Genomic DNA, 14,360 nt, shown 5'->3' with positions numbered 1-14,360 from the left:
TTAGATGTCATTACTGAAATTGTCCTTTCGTGGACAACGTAACAAAATAGTATACACATTTTATGTATGTGTTCATGACAATAACTTTATGGAGGAATGCCATGTCCACTATGTCCAGAGATGTATAGAAGTATTTCTAAATACATCGTAAGACCATTCCAATATTCAAACTCTGACGGAATTCCCAAGTAGCCTTTATGGGTGGGGTGGTCAGGTCCAGTGAACCCTGACGGCGTCAAGTCAAGTCTCGATCATGTACTCAAGTAAAGACATGTAGCTCAATACAAAATATATGCTGGACATATAATTTTGAAGAATAAATAATAATAATAACAGCTCTGGTACAGATGATATTTAACTGTAGAAATTGTGTTAGAATAACAAAGTCCCCTATAGGTTTTATAAGCCAGAAGATATACTCTTTAAAAGAAGCAACGCAAAAGTGATTTTAGATGTATATTATAAATATAGAAATTATCAACAGATGGTAATCGATCGTTAAAAAATGACACATCATTGTCATTGACCACCATTAGAGTCAAAAACAGACTGGCATCATTGTCCCACCGAATTGTGGCCTGGGGAATGTGCACCCACTCTGCCTGCAGTGCTTGTGCCAACTGCTGGAGATTCTGAGGTTCTGACGTGTTCGCAGTTGTTGATCAAGTGCATCCCATAATTGTTCAATTGAGTTTAAATCTGGAGACGTGGAGGGCCACGCGTGTTTCTTTTAACAATAACAACTCAGCCTCACTAAAAAGTCTCAATTGCAATAAGTCCACCCTTATCAATACAGAGTATTTCGTGAGCAAAGCCATCATCCTTTACAAAGAGATATCACCATGAGAGACAATATGTCTGTAACCTTTTTTTATTACTAGTCATTTCAAATCTTCAATTTTAAGAGGCAACATCATGCAAGACACTATGTTGTATCCTTGGACAAAGGTTATTGACTCAGCTTGTCCCACTGTGTTATGACTGAAACAGTTGTTGACTCTGGTGTGAAATTACAATAAACTAAACAGAGGAGCAAGAAACGTTACCAACCAACATTGTTTGTTCCTAAAAACAGAACAGGGCCAATGGCAAGGAAGATACTTGTATTGTCAAAAGACATGAATTAACAACATCATTACATGTTATGCCATGAGGATCAAGTTGGCCTAAAATGTACCATTTTGCAGTTTGAGAGGATGAAGGGTTTGTTTTGGTCGGGATATGCAAGGACCATTCAAATGACTCGTCTTTTTTCTGAAGGTTGTATAGCAGGGAGGGGATGCAAGAAAAATGTTTGCTAAAAAATTGCGATAATAGATAATACTAGGCCAAACCTCAGAAATGTCATGGACATTTTTTTGGGGTGGGATCTGTTAGACTGAATTTAGGTTGAAGTATATCAACATGGATGACATCTTTGCCAAAGATATGCCCTAAATAGGTGACTTGTTTTGTCGCGAATTTACATTTGCTTGGTTTTAGAGTTACTCAAGCTTATTTGACCTTTTGGAATACTGCCTTGAGGCAGAGACCATATAATAGATAATATATTATATGGTCTCTGCTTGACGTGATTCAAATTTCAAAACATTTTAGAAAATATTATGATGTCATCTACATATAGTAATATGGATCGCCGATACATTTCTTTTAGTGGCTGAAATGGTTTGCTGAAACGTCATTGGAGCATTTTTGAGGCCGAAAGGAATGCGATTCCATTCAAAAACACCATCTACATAGGGTGTAATGAAGGCCGACTTGTGTTTTGTATCTGGATTGGGTGGTATTTGCCAAAAGCCACAAGCACAATCAAAGATATGTCAACGACATCTTCAAAACGTGGTAGAGGAGAAAATAAGGTTTGGTTCGTCTATAATCTACGGCAAAGCGGCAAGGGCTATCCCGTTTATTAACCATCACAACTCGAGAGTGCCATTCAGAAAAACTGGGCTGAATGATATTAGCTTCTAACATTTCTTGCACCTGTCTTGTACGTTATTTGCTGGCTGCATTTTGCTTATAAATTGGGAGTCTAATAGGTCTGGCGTCACCTGTCTCTATGTGGTGATGATGTAAGTGAGTATGCCCTAACCCTGACCAATCTGAAGCAAAAATTGATCTTTGTGATTGGAGAAATGCATTTACTTTCAACATTGTTACTGTTTTTAAAACGCTTTTAAGAACAAAAGGTTCACGACATTCAGTGGTATTGTTATCGTGCAAAACCACCATTGATTGTTCACAGACATTTTTTATCCCCTTTTTCTGTTTAATGTATACAGCAAACATTCAGCGTATCCCCTCTAATCATAATGTCAATTAACACCTCCTCACATATGGTCTTTAATTGTGTATGCTGTATATAATGCTTTATTATACTGCTATTATTTTCGTTCTGTATCACCTCCATCTGTACAGTTATTATGTTTTAGTTAACAGTGAGAACATGTTCACATTCTTTCCATAGATTGAATTTGAAATGTTCCATAAAAAAAATATATCAGCTCTCTTTTAAGAAGGTAAAAAAAAAATGGAGGGCGCAGTAAAGAAGCTAGCAGCTATGAGCAATTTTTATTAGATTTTGTCCATAGATATTGTCCCTAAATGTCATTTGGTGCTGGGTAGCAAGCCATTTTCTGTGATTGTATTGCAGGTCTTGCAGTTGAATGCAGTTTGAGACTGGTATCACGGACGCTGGTTGTTCTGGGTGGAATACTCTTTCACCGAAGCCTGGATGATGGGATGGTTGACATATGCAGCGGAATGAAGTCCATTAAACGACATTCTGTATGTTAGAAGCATGTGAGGATGAATCTTTATTTTTGTCACGCATGGTCCTGTCGTCCAGTATAGTATCCAGTAGGGTGGGGTCAGTCAACACCAGCTGGCCTTGCTGGCAAGTAGATTGCTTGGATCTACTTGCTTTGACACCAGAGTTTTCTTTAAAATGCAACTATTAAACAGCAGTAGATGTAAACAGTTCAAGGAAAAATTCAAATACTTTCAAGAAACACGACCCTCTTCAATTACTTATAAGTCAACACATGATATACCCTTCCCTCATGTAGTATTCACATTTCATGTGTGAATTGCAAAGTCATGCAGCTTCTGTTTTTATGCTTTTGTTTTCAAACATATTTGATTGCACATGAATATTGCACAAGCAAATGATCTTTCCTTAACTATATTCACAATAACCAAGCGGAATATCCATAACATGAACTGTCGTCAGAAAAGGTGTGCTACATGTTACTGTTATGAGGTATACCACGCAATTGGGAGTCATATTCCACACAATGGGGCACTACTGAGGCATGACACATATATAGAGGATATTATATGAGTGTTTATGTCATACTATGTTTACGACACGGGTGTCTAAGGGGATGATGTGACGTCCCTCCTTGTTGGGCCATGTCACATCCATTCTGCCAACTTCCTCAGTTCTTCCTCCTCTTCCTCTTTAGCCTCGACGGCCTTCTTGTCATCTGGAAACAATAATAGTAGGCATGGAAGTGGACTGTGATAATAAAATCAAACTTACCGTTCATTCACATGCACTTATTCAAACGTGAGCATTTTAAGATATGTGGATAAATACACACACTTTCGAATATTTGTCATTTGGTCACATTTCATTAGGTAGGTGTTTTTAATACATACCTGTTAATTTCTAGCTGTTACACACACACACACACACACACACACACACACACACACACTAACACACACACTAACACACACACTATCCTTCGGTTATCTAGAACTCATGATAGCCGGGACCAAAACAAACGGTTTGTTATATCCGTCAGTTCTCGCTTATGAGCATATTTACTGTGTGTGCAAGGAGGCTTCAAGTATGAGGAGAGGAAACCTCATTCCATTCACCGAATCGGTCCACGCACATTACCTTTCTCCAGAACACAAACGAAAACAAATAATTCGTTTCAAATCATCATATAACGTCTTTGACCTGTACTGAAATATCGGGGTGGTACATTGTACAGGACGTAAGCTACACGTGATGGGAACGTTTTGATTGGCATTCCTTGGAAGTTGGTAAGTGTCAGTAAAGACAAGATATTTTACAAATGACAACTTTTTTATTGTATTATGACGCGACGTTTCGGTAATTGTACTTAAACCGTTGTCTAGCAAGATTGAAGTAAACCTGCACATTATGTACATTTGTCTTACTGTTACTTCACTCTCGCGTGACATCGTTATAATGTTTTCATACGGAAACGTCACATCATTATACAATAAGGAAGTTGTCATCCATAAAATGTCTTGTCTTTACTGCCAGATGTGACACGTCAACATAAAGAAACCGCACCTTTCACCTTGACCTTCTCAGTGGGCACTGAAGGGAAGTGGATGTGGCACAGGTCATCTGTGAGTTCCTCCTGGTCCATCTCCTCAAGCTCCGCCAGAAGATCCTCCTGAAACACGGGGGTAGCGCTGTTAGTGTGTGGGTTTGAGCTAAGTGGGGGAAATGCTGGGTAGATGGATTGGTGGGGTGTAGACCAGTAAGCGAGTGAGTGGGTTGATGTTTGAAAAAAAGGTGTGAGTGGTCGGGTGAGTGCGTGGGTAGACGAATGAAGTGGTTTTCGGGTGGTTTTATGATTTCATTCTTTGTTGTTTAACACCGCACTCATCAATATTTCAGCTATATCACAGTGAGTGGGTGAGTGAGTTGGTTTTAACGCCGCTTTTAACCGTTTTCCAGTTATATCACGGCGTGTCAGCTTAATGTGGGAGGAAAGCCTGAAGTGATGCAGGTCTATGACGTTTACCACTTCGGTGAAACACACGAGCACGGGTATGATGCTGACAAACCTAGAAACATAATTGGGGTGAACCTGGATTCGAACCCACAATCATAGGTTTCTGGCGTGCCCAAGGGACGCAACTCTGCACAGCGAATCACGGCGCCTTAGACGACTGGGCCACCGAACTATTTCGTCGCCTTTTACGTTAGTGTTTGTTTGTTTCTTGTTTAACGCCGCACTCTGCAATATTCCAGGTATATGACAGCAGTCTGTAAATAATCGAGTCTGGACCAGACAATCCAGTGATTGACATTGCATCGATCCACGCAATTGGGATACAATGAAATGCATCGATCCACGCAATTGGGATACAATGACATGCATCAACCAAGTCGGTGAGCCTGACCACCCGATCCCGTTAGTCGCCTCTTACGACAAGCATGGGTTGCTGAAGACCTATATTCTACCCGGATCTTCAGGGGTCCTTTCGATAGTCAGTTGGCGGGCGTTGTAGGGGTGAGAGAGGATATATATGCAATGCTTGCCAAGTACGACTTGACAGAGCTTGTAGGATTATCAGCGGCGGTGTATGAGGCGACTGAGTGGGTGAACTGGGTTAAATGTCCCTTCGAAAAGCTTTCAGTAATAACACGCGTGTCTGCTTCATGGGGGCGACAGGACGAGGTGATGTAAGATTTACATGATAACTCCGATACGGAAGCATTCGGCTAATCTTAGGCAGGACATTGCGTGAAGTTGTTCTTGGTTATTCATCAGGCATTGTAACCATCCCATCCCTACTTTTGTCGACATTGTCTATTTGAGACTCATTTGCGCAATGGGATTATAAACTAAAGCTACAAGAATGTCAGTTGATGCATTTAAACTATAAAAATTATATCTGTTCAGGTCCATGACTAATTTAACATTTTGCCGTTAATAATTTTCATCAGACAACATGCTGACCCAAACATGTTGCCAGGCAACCCCTGTCCTATACAGTTGTACATACGTCATCAAATTCCTCGCCTCCAAGGGGCTGCGCCAGGATGCCACCGATCTCCTCTGCATCTTCCATCATGTCCGACACCTCATCCCTCAGGTCTGCCACCTTGTCTGCCGACCTGGCCATGGTATAAATGATTTTCACATAGGTTATATTCTACTCCTCAGAGATGAATAAGTGAATGAGTATTGTTATGTGACGCTTTTAGCACTATTCCAGCAACATCTCGGCGTGGGACACCAGAAATTGCTTTCACACATTGTACCAATGCCAGGGGTGACGAACGACCGCTTTGCAAGGCCATCACCCTTAGAGGTCGAACATTTGATATTTTGATTTTATCGAAAAAAATACATTGCCCCCGAAAACTTACAAGTATGGTGCAAACTGCCACAATACATATAAGGATGCAAGAGTCTTTTAAATATTTAGATTGATAATTTTAATTAACCAAATAGCACACACACGCACGCACACACAAAAACAGACACATACAGGGAGACACACACTCAAACACAGGAACGCACAGTGACACACAGTGACACACTATAGAATAGTAAATAGGCGATCCCTTAGGTATTATGAAAGAAATTGTCCTGTGCATTTTATTTTCCTGGCAATGTCACATTGAAAAATTGAAGCTGGTGTATAACTGTATTATAACTCCGATAGATAACACGAATTCGATTATAATTGGATGCTGCCAGTTCACTCACATGTTGCCGTAGGTCCGTTGCATTGTCTCTGACGTCAACTTCAGGCACTTCGTGACTTCGACATTCACCGACGCCGATGTCAGCAGCTCCAGCTGGACCTCCAACGTCGCCATCGTCCCGTCCACCTGTTTGAGCTGCTTCTCCCATCGCTTACGACGTCGCAGGGCCTGGATCGCACCTGTAATGGCACAATTCACGTGTAAATACCATTCAATGAGATTCGTTAATGAATGTGACAAAACCCTTTCCACAATTGTCATCTGAGAGATTTGTAACACCGTCAGTGTGAAATCAGCAACACCATCTATGTGAGATATGTAATATCATCTAAGTGAGACCTGTAACATCATCTATGTAGGATCAGTAACAACACCTATGTGAGATCTGTAAAACCATCTGTGTGAGACCTGTACTATCATCTAAGTGAGACCTGTAATACCATCCACATAGGATCAGTAACATCACCTATGTGAGACCATAAACACCATCTATGTGAGATCATTAACATCTATATGAGTTCAGTAACATCACCTATGTAGGATCAGTAACAGCATCTATATGAGATATGGAACACCATCTATTTGGGATCAGTAACACCATCTATGTGGGATATGGAACACCATCTTTGTGGGATCAGTAAGACAATCTATATGAGATATGGAACATAACCTATGTAGGATCAGTAACACCATCTATGTGGGATCAGTAACACCGGCTATATGAGATATGTAACACCATCTATGTAGGATCAGTAACATCACCTATGTAGGATCAGTAACACCATCTATATGAGATATGGAACACCATCTATGTGGGATCAGTAACACCATCTATATGAGATATGGAACACCATCTATGTAGGATCAGTAACACCATCAATGTGGGATCAGTAACACCATCTATGTGAGATATGGAACACAATCTATGTAGGATCAGTAACACCGGCTATATGAGATATGGAACACCATCTATGTAGGATCAGTAACACCATCAATGTGGGATCAGTAACACCATCTATGTGGGATCAGTAACACCATCTATATGAGATATGGAACACCATCTATGTAGGATCAGTAACACCATCTATGTAGGATCAGTAACACCATCTATATGAGATATGGAACACCATCTGTGTGGGATCAGTTACACCATCTATATGAGATATGGAACACCATCTATGTAGGATCAGTAACACCATCTATATGAGATATGTAACACCATCTATGTAGGATCAGTAACACCATCTATGTGGGATCAGTTACACCATCTATATGAGATATGGAACACCATCTATGTAGGATCAGTAACACCATCTATGTAGGATCAATTACACCATCTATATGAGATATGGAACACCATCTATGTGGGATCAGTAACACCATCTATGTGGGATCAGTAACACCATCTATGTAGGATCAATTACACCATCTATGTAGGATCAGTAACACCATCTATATGAGATATGGAACACCATCTAAGTAGGATCAGTAACACCATCTATGTGGGATCAGTAACACCATCTATATGAGATATGGAACACCATCTATGTGGGATCAGTAACACCATCTATGTAGGATCAGTAACACCATCTATATGAGATATGGAACACCATCTATGTAGGATCAGTAACACCATCTATATGAGATATGGAACACCATCTATGTGGGATCAGTAACACCATCTGTGTGGGATCAGTTACACCATCTTTATGAGATATGGAACACCATCTATGTAGGATCAGTAACACCATCTATGTGAGATATGGAACACCATCTATGTAGGATCAGTAACACCATCTATATGAGATATGGAACACCATCTATGTAGGATCAGTAACACCATCTATGTAGGATCAGTAACACCATCTATGTGAGATATGGAACACCATCTATGTAGGATCAGTAACACCATCTATGTGGGATCAGTTACATCATATTCATTTCAATTGATGTTCTGCTCACCTCTCTTATTCTTCACTCTGTTTTCCAATGCGGTTTTCGTTTCAGCATCTATTTTGCTTTCAAGGTAATCCGACTTTTTCAACAGAAGTTCTTGTAAATTGCGAAGGCGTTCTATGGCCTCCTCGGGGGTAGGCTCGTTCTGACGCTTCCAAAACATCAGCTTGTGTGCCACACCCGTTTTACCCTGAGTCGTCATCTTACCCCTGTGCTCTGTCTCTGCAATTGGATAATAAGTGAGTGAGTGAGTATGGTTTTACGCCGCTTTTAGCACTATTCCAGCAATATCACGGCGGGGGACACCAGAAATGGGCTTCACACATTGTGCCCATGTCGGGAATCGAACCCGGGTCTTCGGCGTGACGAGCGAACGCTTTAACCACTAGGCTACCCGACCGCCCCAATTGGATAATAAAGGAATAACTACTGATATGTATATATATATAAGGATTCAAATCCAGACTGTTGCCCAATATGTCGTTGACGTCGTATGGCAGAACAGAGGTGAGTTGTATTCATTACATTAATATCGCTATGTGTACACACATTCTAACATAACGTTTGCTTTAAGTAATTGTTCATTTAGACAATGGAGGTAATGCAGCCTTTATTGCTGTAAACTTCATGTTGTGGGAAGATCCAGATTTGTAATTCGGTGTGTCAAGATCTGACATTGGATACTCGACATCGGAAGGCCAGTCGGGGGATGTGCCAAAAGACTAAATTGTGCCAAATCATCGAGGTGCCAAAGATGGTGTTCACAGACTGACTGTGCCATGGATTGCACTTACTTAATTGAGGGAAAATTTGGGTTGGCTTTTACATTGAATATTTCCAATTAAGGCGTTACTCAAAGGTTGTGGTTTCTTTTCAAGTAGTGCTAAAACATTGTCATTTGTTCAAACAATCGCTTGCATTGTGTTTTGTCTACAATGCTCCTGATTGGTTGGACTTGCTGGTACAGAGAAAGGCGAGATCTCGTGCTTTCACGAAAACTGAAACTACTCAGGGCCGGTAACTCCGCATAGATGATGGAGATAACCCTGCGGATATATGACAGACTAGTTGTGACATCGGACTCTCTCAAACTTTCACCCTAAATAAACACCATGTATGAAAGGGGTCTCCAATGTGGAGAAATTGGCTTAACACGAGATGAACCGGTATCGAAGATGCAACTCAGACTAGGAGTAGAGTTTGGGAGTCCATTTAAACCATTTCAACCAATACCCAACCAAAATTCAGGACTAATATCTGATGTTTCGTTTCTGCGTTGAAGCACATCATTTCAACATTGATATCCGATGTTAATTCAACGTCGACATTTCAACGTCATCGCACCGTTCAAATCCAAACAAACAACAATGTTATTTCAACGGCGAAGAACATCATTTCAACATTGATATCCGATGTTGAATCAATGTCGACATTTCTACATCATCACAACTTTCCAATCCAACCAATTATCACTCTCGGTCTTATTTCATTGTTGCAGCACGGCATTGATTCAGCCTTGATTCAACATTGGCGTGCCAGCTGGGTAAGTAGTTAGTTTGTTGTTTAACGCCACACTCCAGTCACTGATCGCTGTAGTCCTCTCCACTTGAAACGGAATCACGAAATAACACGATTATTTATTATCGAAGCGTGTGTGATAATACCTATAAAGTGAGGTATATGTAGCACTCGCACTATGACAACTGCATAGAATGTACATTACCAGCACAATCTGAAAGAAAAACTCGTGCAGAATCTGCAGATGTATTAAAGCGGTATTGGTGTTGTTCGAGATGCACGCTCTGCTAAATATAACCGCTCGCAGTCACGTGACTGCCGATCCCAACCCGAATTATAACCACGTATTCAAAACTCAATGGTGTTTATCGTCAGCTAAATCGATTTTTTTTCAAGCGCTCTCTCATTTTTTTCATTACTGTAAGTAATATTCACTTCGTAAATAAACTATTGGAACACATGCCGTTTTCTTCGTCAATCATAGTTCGTGACTTCTTCAAGTAGCGATGACAAAAGTGATCGCTCATGCCGCTACACAGTGGAGACATAGGCAAAATTGTATTTGTTTAACAGGGGTGTTTAAATATAGATTAAATGAGATTATTCCACGTTCATCATACAGTTAAATTTCGTTATTCTTGATCATACTACAGTTATAACTCGTTATTTAGTATCATACTCAATTGAAACTCGTTATTCATTATCATACTACAGTTGAAACTCGTTATTCATTATCATACTACAGTTGAAACTCGGTTTTCATAATCATACTACAGTTAAAACTCGTTATTCATTATCATACTACAGTTGAAACTCGTTATTCATTATCATGCTACAGTTGAAACTCGTTATTCATAATCATACTACAGTTGAAACTCGTTATTCATAATCATACTACAGTTGAAACTCGTTATTCATAATCATACTACAGTTGAAACTCGTTATTCATTATCATACTACAGTTGAAACTCGTTATTCATAATCATACTACAGTTGAAACTCGTTTATTCATAATCATACTACAGTTGAAACTCGTTATTCATAATCATAGTACAGTTGAAACTCGGTTTTCATAATCATACTACAGTTGAAACTCGTTATTCATTATCATACTACAGTTGAAACTCGTTATTCGTGATGATACTACAGTTAAAACTCGTTATTCGTGATGATACTACAGTTGAAACTCGTTATTCATTATCATACTATAGTTAAAACTCGTTATTCATTATCATACTACAGTTAAAACTCGTTATTCATGATCATACTACAGTTGAAACTCGTTATTCATTATCATGCTACAGTTAAAACTCGTTATTCATAATCATACTACAGTTGAAACTCGTTATTCATTATCATACTACAGTTAAAACTCGTTATTCATTATCATACTACAGTTGAAACTCGTTATTCATAATCATACTACAGTTGAAACTCGTTATTCATAATCATACTTCAGTTGAAACTCGTTATTCATAATCATAGTACAGTTAACACTCGTTATTCATAATCATACTACAGTTGAAACTCGTTATTCATTATCATACTACAGTTGAAACTCGTTATTCATTATCATACTACAGTTGAAACTCGTTATTCATTATCATACTACAGTTGAAACTCGTTATTCATTATCATACTACAGTTGAAACTCGTTATTCGTGATGATACTACAGTTAAAACTCGTTATTCGTGATGATACTACAGTTGAAACTCGTTATTCATTATCATACTACAGTTGAAACTCGTTATTCATAATCATATTTCAGTTGAAACTCGTTATTCATAATCATAGTACAGTTAACACTCGTTATTCATAATCATACTACAGTTGAAACTCGTTATTCATTATCATACTACAGTTGAAACTCGTTATTCATTATCATACTACAGTTGAAACTCGTTATTCGTGATGATACTACAGTTAAAACTCGTTATTCGTGATGATACTACAGTTGAAACTCGTTTTTCTTGACCATACTACAGTTATAACTCGTTATTCATTATCATACTACAGTTATAACTCGTTATTCATTATCACACTATAGTTAAAACTCGTTATTCATTATCACACTATAGTTAAAACTCTTTATTCATAATCATACTACAGTTGAAACTCGTTATTCATTATCATACTACAGTTGAAACTCGTTATTCATTATCACACTATAGTTAAAACTCGTTATTCATTATCATACTACAGTTATAACTCGTTATTCATTATCACACTATAGTTAAAACTCGTTATTCATTATCATACTACAGTTATAACTCGTTATTCATTATCACACTATAGTTAAAACTCGTTATTCATAATCATACTACAGTTGAAACTCGTTATTCATTATCATACTACAGTTGAAACTCGTTATTCATTATCATACTACAGTTGAAACTCGTTATTCGTGATGATACTACAGTTAAAACTCGTTATTCGTGATGATACTACAGTTAAAACTCATCATTTACTATTCATCAATCACTGGATTGTCTGGTCAATTTTAACATTCTTCAATTCGAGCAAGGCATTAAGCAACCAAATAGATAAAATACATTGATAAACAACACATATCAAAATGGTGACCGTGAGTCGTGACATTAACTTACCTTGCTGGCGAGAAGCCTACATTGAACCTGAGCAAGTCCTCAACACCGACGGTTATATACAAATAATCAAATTATCTCTTAGTCACATTCGTTTATCACAACAGAGTCGGCAGTGGCGATATAAATACGCAACGACTCACACACGCACGGCTTTGAGCGGCATTACTATTTATAGAACTGGGGTTTCCCAATGTCTTGTTTATATATTCTGTCATTTTCACGCGCTTTGTGGATAAAAAGGAAGGCTATGACGTAAAAAGTCACGCGCTTATGAGGCGTGCTGAATCAATACGACCTATAACTATGAGGTCAGTTGTGAAATATAAGACAGCTCCCAGTTCAGTAAGACCTATACATAGCCGTTTACACTAAATATTTGTGCAGTTAAATTTGCGATATTTTACGTTGTATAATTTATGAGGCTACCAACCCTCTTTTGTACGCGGGAGTCGTGGGTCTATTTAAAAGTTATTTGAGCCTTGGCAGTGTGATACGAGGGATGCAAATATTTTAAACACATATTCAACAATTATACAACAATGAAAATAACGGTGAACGTGAAAATGTCTGATGGCTTGCTATTTATTTAATAGTTTTCAAACTGACACTGTAAGTTTTCTTTAAATAGCTGTAGTAGTGTAGTAGAGACAATAATTTAGGGCTGGGACAGGTAACTCGGGTACTCGGGTCGGGTGGGTGCTGAGTAGGACCCGGGTACCCACAGGACTACCCGGACTCGTGGTTAGTCACGTGATATATTGATTCATGACAAAAATTTCACTACATAACTACATGGTTACACGGCAATATTAAATCTCTAATGTTCGTATTTCTTTATGACTATTAACACGTTCCTTCTGACATATGTGTTTTTAACAAAGCTAAAACTTCAGTCAACTTCAGTGTATACATGACCACATCGTTCTATACGTGTATCTAAATACATTCTGCCAGGGCTACTGTCAAACTATTCCCAATCGACATTTTGTACCTATCTCTTGACACCAACAGCGGGTACCCGGGAAGGGTCGAGTAATAGGGGTGTGGGTACCCGGGTAGTAAATTTGGACTCGTCCCAGCCCCAAGAGACATGATCGTTGCTTTTCGATATGGAATGTTTTCAGTGTAAAACAATACATATTATATAAAATCAAAAGCGTTCAAGTCAATATTTCTAATGAAAATAATTAAGTAGTCATACATGACAATACAAAATATTTTATGAAATGATATTGTCTCAGTTTGTTGTTTCATGACGACATTCGTATTGACACACCTAGATTCTAGTTATTTTCAAAGGAAACGTTGGGAAAGAATGCATTGAAATTCATTAACTTTAAAAAAATAGGGAAAATTGTTCCATTTAAAGACAAATTTGGTCTGCGTTCCCTAATACAATATTGTTGAATGTCGCGTTTACAACAATGAAACATCAAACAGAACGTAACTCTAATTAGCATGTGTCCCAGGCTATTCCCGCTCCAAACAGCAACTAACTGGTCCCCATTCTAATGGCTACACTTGATCGGCTTCCAGGCACCCGTGACTGAACCGGCTTAGTGGCAGGGATGATACCAGGGAGGGTAACGAAAGTGTCCCCGCGCGGCGAAGGAAATTGTGGTGTAACGGTCAAAGGGAGACAACTCAATCAACAGTTTCATGCACTTCTCGGTGTTTGGTAGTTAATACTAGTTATATGCTGAATATATGCCGAGAGGACACGGCAGTAGTTTCATGGGCCGCGCACTGAATATTTTAGTTACATTCGGGTCCTTTCGGCTTATTT

General features: G+C 38.8%; 1 protein-coding gene across 1 annotated transcript; it reads right to left on the bottom strand.

Annotated features, from left to right (window-relative positions):
* Nucleotides 1-1,089: 1,089 nt before the first annotated feature.
* Nucleotides 1,090-12,703, bottom strand: LOC124142530 (charged multivesicular body protein 4c-like). Its single transcript, XM_046511064.2, has 6 exons — nt 12,575-12,703; nt 8,456-8,671; nt 6,495-6,672; nt 5,785-5,896; nt 4,337-4,442; nt 1,090-3,488 (listed from the first exon to the last, which is right to left on the bottom strand). The coding sequence occupies exons 2-6, from the start codon at nt 8,649-8,651 to the stop codon at nt 3,418-3,420; spliced, it is 663 nt and encodes a 220-aa protein (XP_046367020.1). The 5' UTR covers nt 8,652-8,671; nt 12,575-12,703; the 3' UTR covers nt 1,090-3,417.
* Between the last annotated feature and the right edge of the window lie 1,657 nt (nt 12,704-14,360).

This window comes from Haliotis rufescens, unplaced genomic scaffold (assembly GCF_023055435.1).
Source record: "Haliotis rufescens isolate VD_foot unplaced genomic scaffold, xgHalRufe1.0.p SCAF_17, whole genome shotgun sequence".
Taxonomy (NCBI): Eukaryota; Metazoa; Mollusca; class Gastropoda; order Lepetellida; family Haliotidae; genus Haliotis; species Haliotis rufescens.
This window is presented reverse-complemented; position numbering and strand designations above follow the sequence as displayed.

Excerpts from the sequence above, each read along its gene's own strand:
- LOC124142530 (XM_046511064.2), bottom strand. The coding sequence starts at position 8,651 with ATGACGACTCAGGGTAAAACGGGTGTGGCACACAAGCTGATGTTTTGG. Across the intron at positions 5,897-6,494 it reads CAACGGACCTACGGCAACAT|GTCGGCAGACAAGGTGGCAG; the intron begins GTGAGTGAACTG and ends TACCATGGCCAG. Across the intron at positions 4,443-5,784 it reads GAGGCGAGGAATTTGATGAC|GAGGATCTTCTGGCGGAGCT; the intron begins GTATGTACAACT and ends CCCGTGTTTCAG.